The 11,019-nt window shown below is 45.2% G+C and overlaps 1 protein-coding gene across 1 annotated transcript; it reads right to left on the bottom strand.

Moving 5' to 3' along the window:
* Positions 1-554: 554 nt before the first annotated feature.
* Positions 555-10,039, bottom strand: LOC106815467. Its single transcript, XM_014819934.1, has 5 exons — positions 10,032-10,039; positions 9,143-9,350; positions 8,746-8,826; positions 6,710-6,883; positions 555-629 (listed from the first exon to the last, which is right to left on the bottom strand). The coding sequence occupies exons 1-5, from the start codon at positions 10,037-10,039 to the stop codon at positions 555-557; spliced, it is 546 nt and encodes a 181-aa protein (XP_014675420.1).
* Positions 10,040-11,019: the final 980 nt, after the last annotated feature.

Here is an 11,019-nt window from a genome sequence, read left to right as displayed (position 1 = left end):
TGTGTGTGTATTTGTGTAGGTGTACGCGCACGTGTAGGTATGTGCGTGCGTGCGTGCCTTTTTAAGTGCGCACGCACGCGGTACATGTACATGTGCAAGTGTATGTGTGCATGCATGTACGTGCGTATGCGGGGTTATCTTAGCGTCACTGTCAATCTTATTAGTGTCATAATCAATTTATAGGTGAACGTATTGATATGCCATAGCCATAGCCATTTGATATACTTTGCGCGCAATTTTCGAGGTAGTCGGAAACAAGCGAGACCAATCACCGCGAGGGCGTAAGACCTACAACTAATCATATATATATTAATGTTGCGTTTTTTTGTTTGTTCGTGATCAACCGACTGCCGATATTTTTGCTGTGAATCACAGTGCCAGCGTGCGTGAGTACGCGTGATACAGCTAGCTAGACATGTTAGTTAGCTTTTACGAGATGTTTATCAAGTTATTAAATTTTTCTAGGTTTTTGAGGTGAGACAGATTAAGCAATTTTGCCTTGTTTCACATTATGGAGTACCCGCACAGGTATGCGCTTTTGCATACGTTGTTATTTAGAGCTTCCTACCTTGATTCTGGTAGAATGCAGAGACGCCTCTTCTGTCCGGTCCGGCGAATGAAATGGGGCCCTGAAAAACACAAGGACGTAAACGCATAGATCGCGGCCACGCGAATCTATCACGGTTCATATCTTACTCTCCCTTTTCTCTTACCCTTTCTCCCTCTTCTCTCTCTCTCTCTCTCTCGCTATCTTTCTTTCTCTCTCTTTATATCTTCCTTTCTTCTTCTCTCCCGTTCTCCCCGCTTCTCTTTCGCTTTTTCTCCCTACTTCTTCTCTAACTACTCCGCTCTCCCTCTTCGTCTTCTCTCGCTCTGTCCTCGTCTCTCCTCTCTCGCTCTCGGTTATTAATGGTAAATAAAAATTCAATGTTCAATGTAAGTCTGTAATTATGCGATCGTCTACGTACGGCTTTCACGCCTATGATGCCCAAGTAATATCCGCCCTTAGATTAATTGTGATAAGATTGTGATTAGATTGATGAATTTTACATTGCTGTATACATTACATGGCTGCATTCCTGCACGCATCTGCATACACAATTATTGACATCTATTTCACGTTTTAAAGTAAATTTTCCTGTGTTTAACCAAATTGTTACAGACTTCCTCTCTCTCTCTCTCTCTCTCTCGGTCTTTCTCTCTCTCTCTCTCGCTCTCTCTCTTTTTCTCTCTGTCTCTCTCTCTATCTACCTATCTATCTGTCTGTCTGTCTGTCTCTCTAGATCTCTTCCTCTCTCTGCTGCGATAATTTACGAAAGCATTCGTGCCTGTATGCTCGCGTTTGCGTGTTCGCGTCATGTTGCATTGCGCAGACGCTGGAAGGTGGGAAACGCCGGCGGACTTTCGCCGCAAAGCAAGGTCGTCAGTGACGCAGATCTGACGTGAGCGCCACCGGCGACTGCGGTGCCACCTATTGTGCACTCGGTAATCTGCGCGAGTAATCTAAAAAGCTCTAATGCGAGCGGTAATGACATTGGACGCCGGCAAGCAACGAATCCGCGCTCCGCAAAAAGGCTACCTGGAGCCGTGTAGACGGGGAAATATAAAGTGGGGGCGGGGAGAGGGAATATAAATACTCTAAAATGTTCGATTGTAACAAACCGCTCGGAGAAGAGTAATCGGTGGCGGCGGTATATTGATTTCTGCTCCGCTCCGGTCTTAATTAACGATAACCTATAACTAATAGAACGAGCGAGAAACAGCGAGCCGTCTAATCTCATGTGTACGACGTGTACGAACGATGTGCGCCGATGGTTTCGGATTGGATACGGGCCATGCGTTAATTAATAATGAAAACAACGCTCGATAGAAAACAAGAGAGCGAAACAAAATGCGCGTATCGTCGAGAAATTACGCAATGAGACATTACGCGCGAAAAATGGCGAGAATACTGCTTGGATTCTCAGAATATGAGCGTGTCGCTGCTAAATATGTGTGATATCCTCTATCAAAGCTTGCTTTTATCTATGATGACGGTCGGTTCGTACTTGAGGCTCCTGTAGTAAAGGTTGAAGGCTAGGAACCAGCAGGCGACGAGGCTACCGATGCACGACAGTGTACAGATGACCGTCAGCGCCACCTTGTCGACGACTTTGATCTTCTCCATGATCGTCACTTTGTCGACGGGAGTCTTGTTGCCTGTGCGCAACGACGTCGGCAAAGAAAGGTTACGTAGAAGGCGCTGCCGAAATGGCGTATTTAAGATTTGCCGCCATTAAGATATTTTTGCTAGGTCTGTCAGGTTAGCCCAGATTTTATGTGGAGTTCACGCGTGCACGTCAAAATGTCAAAAACTTTTTTTCAGCACATCTAGGACAGGCTGTAAGAAGGCCCTCGTACGTAGCTCAATTATTATTTATTACCACATTGCTTTGTCACTGCATAACAGAACTGGTTATATACATATATATATCAGAAGTAGATAATAAGGAATTATTCCTTATTCTATATATATCTATCTATATATTCTATCTATTCTATTCTATATTCCCTATTATCTACTTCTGATATATATATATATATATATATATATATATATATATATATATATATATAAAAATATAGTAGAGTATGTATAGGTTGAAAATGTACCTCGCCAGACGACGCTGTGACATCCGGGACACATAAAGGTCAACGTGAAGTTGTCGGGATAGAACAAGGCAATACGCTGCATCTTTCCACCTACAAACAGCACGTATACGGCGCATGCGTGAGTCCGATATTCACGAGGAAACAGAAACACGGGAAATTGCAAAAGCCTCCTTATCGCAGACTGCTGCGTGGGTGTGTGCGTGCGTGCCCTCTGACGTGCGCGTGCACGTGCGTATATGTGCATGTGTGGCTATGCGCGTGCGCGTGCGCGTGCGTTATGTGCTCATGTAGGTGCTTGCGCGCGCGTAAACTTACATGTGTGGGTGTGTGCGTGCGTAGCTTTTTCATGTACGCGCGTATGCGCGCGCGTACGCGTACATGCGTGGGTGTCTGCGTGCATGTGTTTTCATGTACGCGTGCACGCGCTGTATATGTAGTATATATATATATATATATATATATATATTATGATAATATATATATGGTGTGTGTGTGTGTGTTGTGGTGTGTGATGTGTGTGTGTGCTGTATTTGTTGTGAGGTGTACGCGCACGTGTAGGTGTGGCGGTGCGTGGTAATGTGGGGTTATTCTTTAGCGTCACTGTCAATCAATGATTAGCTGTCAATAATCAATTTATAGCGTAGAAACGTATTGATATGCCATAGCCATAGCCATTTGATATACTTTGCCCGCGCAATTTTCGCAGGTAGTCGCGAAACAAGCGCAGACAATCACCGCGAGGGCACACCCGTCAAGACGGCTCACAAGCTAAATCAGTAATCTTTCATAATGTTACGTTTTTTGTTTTTCGGTGAGTAACGGAGCTGCCGATACTTTTTGCCTGTGAATCACGCGAGTGCCAGCGTGCGTGAGTACCCGTGACTACAGCTAGGCTAGACATTGTTAGTTCAGCTTTTACGCAGCCATGTTTATCAACCGTTATTAAACTTTTTTTTCTAGGTTTTGACGTGAGACTAGACTTGAAGCAATTTTAGCCTTTTTCACATTATTGGTGTACCCACAGCGTTGCGCTTTTGCCCATACGTTTTACTTTAGGTAGCTTCGTAACCTTCGATTCTGGTAGAATGCAGAGGACGCCGCTTCTGTCCGTCGGCGAGAATGAAATGGGCCCCTGAAAAACACAGGACGAAAACGCATGAATCGTGGCCACGCGAATGTTATCACGACTTCCTCTCTCTCTCTCTCTCTCTCTCCTCTCTCTCTCTCTCTTCTCTCTCTCTCTCTCTCTCTCTCTTCTCTCTCTCTCTCTTCGCTACTCTGCTCGCCTCTCTCTCGGGTCTTTCTCTCTCTCTCTCTCTCTCTCTCTCCTCCTCTCTCTCTCTCTACTCTCTCTCGTCTCTCTCTCTACGTTCTATCTATTTTATCCTGTCTGTCGTGTCTGTCTCTCATAGATCTCTTTCTCTCTCCTTGCCTGCCGATAATATTACGAAAGCATTCGTGCCTGTCATGCCGCGTTTAGCATGTTCGGGTCCATAGTTGTACTTTGCTGCAAAACGGCTGGAAGGTGGGAAACGCCGGCGCGACTTTCGCCCGCAAGCAAGGTCGTCAAGTGGACGCAAGTATTCCTGACAGTAGAGCGCCCCGGCGACTGCCCGGTGCCAAGCCTATTGTGCACTCCGGGTAATCTGCGCGGATAATCTAAAAAGCTCTAATGCGAGCGGTAATGACATTGGACGCCCGGCAAGCAACGAAATCCGCCTCCGCAAAAGGGCCTACCTGGAGCCGTGTAGACGAGGAAATTATTAAATGGGTCGCTTGCCAGCCGCCGGGGAGAGGGAATATAAAGATACTCTAAAATGTTCCGATTGTAACAAAACCAGCTGCGGAGAAGAGTTAATCGGGATTGGAGCGCCAGGGGTATATTGATTTTCTGCTCCGTTCCCGGTCCTAATTAACGAGATAACCAGTGTGAGACTAATAAACGAGCGAGAAACAGCGAGCCTCTGATCTAATCTCATCGTGTACGACGTGTACGAACGAATGTGTGCCGATGGTTTCGGACTCTGGGATACGCAGGCCATACGTTAATTATAATGAAAAACAACGCTCGGATAGAAAGACAACGAGAGCGAAACAAAATGCGCGTATCCGTTCGAGGAAATTACGCAATGAGACGATTACTGCGCGAGAAAGGCCGGGATTATCTGCTTGGATTCTGCAGGAGAATATGAGGCGTGTCGCGCTAAATATGTGTGATATCCTCTATCAAAGCTTGCTTTAAATCGACTGTGAACTGCACATCTGTAAGCATCAGGGAAACATAAGCATCACACACTAAGAGAAGCACTACATACTCCTGGTATGCCAATCACGAAACTAACCATGGACCATAAGCATCACAACACTAAAGGAAACATACACATTCACACCACTAAACGGAAAGACAGATACGTATCACCACACTAAGGAAAGCAACATGCGTAATCACACACCTAAGGGAAACATAGCCGCATCACACACGTAAGGAAAAGCAATATAAGCGCGTATTCACACCACTAGGGCGAAGCGAACTTACGATACTTCGTGTGTAATGCATCACAAAACTATAGCAGTGAGTGAGGGCGCAATAAGCAGTCCACACTAAAGGAAACGATAGCCACAAGAATGCAGCACCACCTGAGAGGGAAAACCATACGTATTCACATCACCTACACGGAAAAATCACCGTATCACACACTAAGGGAAACATTACGCATCACACGACTTAAGGAAGAAACCACTACGTATCACACAACCTAAGGGAAACATAGCGTATAACACACACTAAAGGAAAGAACTAGCGTAATCACACACTAAAGGATAGTCCAATACGCATCGAGCCACACTAAGCGGAAACATACCAAATGCGACCACCAATAGATTGGAAAACATACGTATCACATCACTAAGAAAAACTATAAGCATCACACACTAAAAGAAACATACGCCTATCACACACTAAGGAAACATAAGCATTACACACTAAAGGAAGGCATACGCATCACAGCACTACAAGGAAGCACTACATACTCCTGTAAGCATCACACACTGAAGGGAAACATAAGCCATCACACACTAAGGGAAACAATACGCCATCACACCACTAAAGGAAACACATACGGCATCAGCATACTCAAAGAAAACGATACGCATCACACACGTAAAAGGAAGCATACGTCATCACACACTAAAGGCAAGCCACTCACATACTCCTGGTAAGCATCACACACTAAGCGGAACAGAAGCATCACACACTTTAAGGAAACATACAGCACTCACACACTAAGTGGAACATAGCATCACACCTAAGGGAAGCTAACTACATACTCCTGTAAGGCACACACACTAAGGGAAACAGAAGCATCACACACTAAGGGAAACATTAGCATCACAACACTAAGGGAAAACATTACGCATCACCACACTAAGGGAAGCACTACATACTCCTGTAAGCATCACACACTAAAGGAAACATACGCATCACACACTAAGGGAAACATACGTATCACACACTAAGGAAAACATAAGCATCACACACTAAAGGAAACATACGCATCACACACTAAGGGAAACATACGCATCACACACTAAGGGAAGCACTACATACTCTTGTATGCATCACAAACTAAGGGAACCATAAGCATCACACACTAAAGGAAACATACGCATCACACACTAAAGGAAGCATACGCATCACACACTAAGGGAAACATACGCATCACACACTAAGGGAAGCACTACATACTCTTGTATGCATCACAAACTAAGGGAACCATAAGCATCACACACTAAAGGAAACAACACTACCTACTCCTGTTAGCATCCTACTTGCATCTGTAAAGCCTCACACGATAAGACTAAGTAGGGAAGCATATATATGCACTACTTTGTAAAACTGTTTATGCCATTTACCTGTTTGTACCATCACTGAACTATGTTACCATCATAGTGTTGTAGATATTCTGTATAACGTATAATATAATGTAATGTAAATATGTGTTTCTGGAAATAAAGGACATTATAAAAAAAGAGAGTAGGGAAGCAGAGGAATACCAACCGAGACGCCGACGAAGTCTAGATTGCCCATGATGCTGAACATGGTGTCCGTCATCGGCTTGCCCGTCGCGTTGTCATAGCTGAAGTTCTTCAGTCTGTAGGGCTGACCCTCGGCTATCCACTTGAGCTCCGACTTCTTCATAGTGGCCGCCATGGCCCACACTGCGTCGTACGTCTGGGAGAAAGCCACAGGGGCGGTCAGAAGACGATTTACGCTGGAAACGGCCGTGCGAAAACTAGCGTATGTACCGCATTGCTTCCTAGCGTGCCATAATTGCGGTGCCAGAGTAATGAAACGTTAACACAGCGTATTAGTCTGCGATTAAGTCTTATCTCTTAAGTCTTAACTCTGTAACAGTCTATTGAACAAAACGAAAATATCTTGAGCGGGGTACTCAACAAGTGCGGAAAGGAGTGTTCAAAACAACAATGAACGCTTTATTGTCGTACATATAGTTTGCACGGTGTTCTACTACTACATTAGCGAGACCACATGATAAAAAAACAATTTATCATGTACGTTACTCCCGATATCATGTACATATTATATACGTCAAAACAAAACTGGAAACAATGCTGGTATGTGCCGTCTCTCGGCGATTGATTCCCACACCAGTGCGTCAATAGCGCCGAATTATCATTTCACAATTGTCGGGTCGCGTGAAGCAATTGGTTTCGTTAGTAAAAATCGCAATGGCTGCACGCGGCGCCACGCCGACCAACCGCATGGTTTCCCCCTGGTGGCTCTAATGGCTGGTAATAGACGTCGAGTGCTCCCGGGAGATTAGCCCCCCCCCGTCTGACGTTGCGCGCGCGGGCGTCATTCCGTCGTCGTCGTTGTCGTCGTCGTCGTCGTCGTTGTTGTCCGGAGTAATGAATTCTACGGCGATTGCTTGCTTACCTAATTGACGGAATTAGATAAATGTGTTCGGACGCGGATGACGGCGAAATGACGGGGGAGACAATCGGCAAACATGGCGCGCGTAATGAGAAACCTTCGCGCGACAGTTTGAAGTTGGTTCGCACCGCGGTTAGGGCCGGGCGCAATCAATGAAACGAAACATAACGAACACAAACGAGAAAACTCTACAAAACGAAAATCGTAAAGTGAAATGGGATTTCTAACAGTGCCATCGGATGAGAAATAGCTCATGAACCTAATAAAAGGGTGTATATTAAACTCAGTAATATGCAGTTATGTTATTTTATATATACATCATAATTAGACCACGCCCCCTTTCGATGCAAAGTTTAACTTGGTCATCTTACTGGATTTACTATCGCTTTAAACAATATAAAAACTAAACTTGTTGTTGAAACGCCTCTAGACAAATAATAATATTGTAAAATTGTATTGTTTAGTGTATTTTTCGGAAAAATACACAAAGATATGTTTGCATTTGCTTTTCGTATTCACCTACCACTCTATTCTCATCTCTCCATTCTCATTAACCAACAATGCTCGAAACAACAGACGGGATAGTCCGTCTGTTGTTTCGAGCATTGTTGGAGCATCCTGGCGGATATGTTCTAGGGCAAGCTGGAAATCCTAAGGACAGTTCTCACAAAACGCTCCAGCAGCACGCCATCACGTTATCGCGTTTCTATCGCAGCACTGACGTTCTCAAACTACGACAATTTTTACACTAAACCATATACGCTTTATACTGGAGCTGGAGTCACTCTGTAGACAGGGCCTTTAATTCGTGCTAATTGACTTTTTTTTGATGCCCTGTTGGTAATACTAATGGGAATGCGGACAAAAAATTGCGTGAATAGCGATGGATGGGCACACTGTCACTATATATGTGCACAAATACACTGTATAAACACATACACATATGCACCCATGTACGGCTTATACGTACACGCGCGTGCGCACACACAAACAGACAGACAGACAAACATACACACACACACACACACACACACACGCACGCACGCACGCGCGCACACGCACACGCACACACACGCCCGCACACGATTCGCGCTAGCAGAAAGGTGCATTACAGCTTTAGTGCAAGCTAAAGCTACAACCTGTGTTTGAAAGCTGCTGTCGGCTACGACACCCATCTCCATCTTCTTGCGCCGAAGTTGCTCCTGGAATGCTTCATTCGTCTATTAAGGATAACAAAAATGAAAAAAAATGTGATTGCATCAGCAAAAATTGCAGCGGCCACGTTTGACCACTAAAACTGTAACTACTTCTTTCTTCCCTGCCTCGCCCTCCATCCCTCCCTACCACTCTCCTTACCACGCTCATTCCCTCTTCCTCTCCCTTCCTCCCTCTTCCCCTTCCTTCTTTCCCGCCTCCCTCCTTTCCACCATCCCTCCCTCTTTTTCTCCCGCTCTTTCCACCCTCACTTTCTCTCCCAACCCCCCCGCCGCCTCCATCCTCTCGCCCATTTTTCTTCTAGCAGCCGAGACAACGTACGAGAGTTGGAAAAGGTCGATCTCGGGGTCCGCCATTGATCCGAGTTGAGCTGTTCGCACGGATATGTAAGCCTTCGACGGCCTCGGCGCATCTCCGCACCGGTAACTTCGGTGCTGTCTTCCCTTCAGCCAACTCAGTTACTCTGATTACCATCCCTGCAGCCATCCAGAACATGCCGTGCTCCGGTGCACGGTTATGACGGTTACGCCTGCAAGAGATGATGCCAGAGCTGAGGATGTGATACACTAGTGGTATATATATATGATATATAGTATATATATATTATATTAGGTACCTCCGCCAGGGGCTGGCGGAGCGTTATGTTTTTGCGAGGATAGCGTCAGAAATGGGGGTAACTTAGAATTTGATTTAATTTTTTGGTCGCGTTTGTTGATGCCGGATCAATTAAATTATTTAATTAATTAATTAGAATTAATTAATTTATCACTTGAATTAATAATTATTAATACAAAATTTCCACATTGAGAGAATTCAGCTGCCTTGGCGGAGGTCTGTGCTCTCCGAGTGCTCTAGTATATTTATGTGTCAGTGTGCGGCAGCGTGCATGCGGTGTACATGTGTGTTGCAGAGGAGCATTTGCACGGCATTTACAGAAAATTGTCGGCAATAATAGGCGAAAGAGAATAGCGAAACATTAAGACTTTGGTAGTAAATAGATTTCGTATTTATTTAGTATTATATTTTATTGAAACGCTGCAAGTGGCTGTGATGACGGCGGTGAGCAGATCGAGCCGGGGTACTATCAGATCAGTAGCCAGCTGAACGTCGAGCGTCGTTTTATCGAACTTGTGGAGCTTATTAAGTATTTATGAAGCAGAAACCTAATGTATAAACTGAAGGTATATGTCTTTTCAAGTCACGCTTTAACCTTTCCATGTTTATACTACTCTCGTAGTTACACTTACCTGCCTACACAGTGCTTGATTAATTTTTAATCGTTGACATAATCTCGTTCGTGTCTATATTAATTGATCCACTCGAGTTTGACCGACCCGTGGAAGGTGCAGGCAATTTCCCCAGCCGCGTTCCAAACTAATCCAGCATTGATATAGATACTGTTATCGTTGAAGGCCGTGGGCACCACAGGGATCCAACTACTTTGTAAAAATTCGCATCATAGAGCTGGCATTTCGAGCGGAGTATAGAACATGAATCTGTAGTTTTTTAACTTCAATAAAGTGTATGTAGTGTATGCGACGAAACAGTGTGAGTATTTTTAATTAAGTTCTGTTCGATGCTTATTCAGGCCTACTGCCTATGGACGCCCTCTACTGTTGTGCAACACCTATAGCAACGGCGGCCATGTTGCGCCGGTAACAACATCGCGCGTGTATTTTTATTCGTTATTTTTAGCTCGCGTTCTGCAGCCAATGAGCCGTCCCAGCATGGCAGGACATCCGTGTCACGCACGCAGCTGTCGCACGTAAACCTACAGACACGTGTCCCCGTTAAGTAGCAGCTGTCAGTATCCGAACGAATAAGAAACGACGGGACGGCTTTTCGATCCACGACGATGAATAGTCAGGCAACGTTAGGGCGGAGTCGAAATTTTCTTCTAAATTCCTAGATTTCGCTACTAAATTACGCAACGACTGACAGCGACAAGATCAGTGACGGCGCATAAATGTTTACGTAATGCACAAGCAGATACGTCTGCGTCAGTTATCTCCCCCGCCCCTTCTACCCCCTCCCTCCACCAGCGTCGAAATCCGTTATTGTACGAGTTAATCGCCGATTATTTATTTCAGCCACGATCACGCGAAATCTCGCAATTCAACGCGCAGATGCGCTAATGGCCGCAGGCTTTTAATGGCCGCCGCCGCCGCCGCCACCGCCGCCACCGCCGCCCCTCCCTC

This window comes from Priapulus caudatus, unplaced genomic scaffold (assembly GCF_000485595.1).
Source record: "Priapulus caudatus unplaced genomic scaffold, Priapulus_caudatus-5.0.1 Scaffold29, whole genome shotgun sequence".
In the NCBI taxonomy this organism is placed as follows: domain Eukaryota; kingdom Metazoa; phylum Priapulida; class Priapulimorpha; order Priapulimorphida; family Priapulidae; genus Priapulus; species Priapulus caudatus.
The sequence above is the reverse complement of the archived record's forward strand: the minus strand, read 5'-3'. Positions and strand labels throughout refer to the sequence as shown.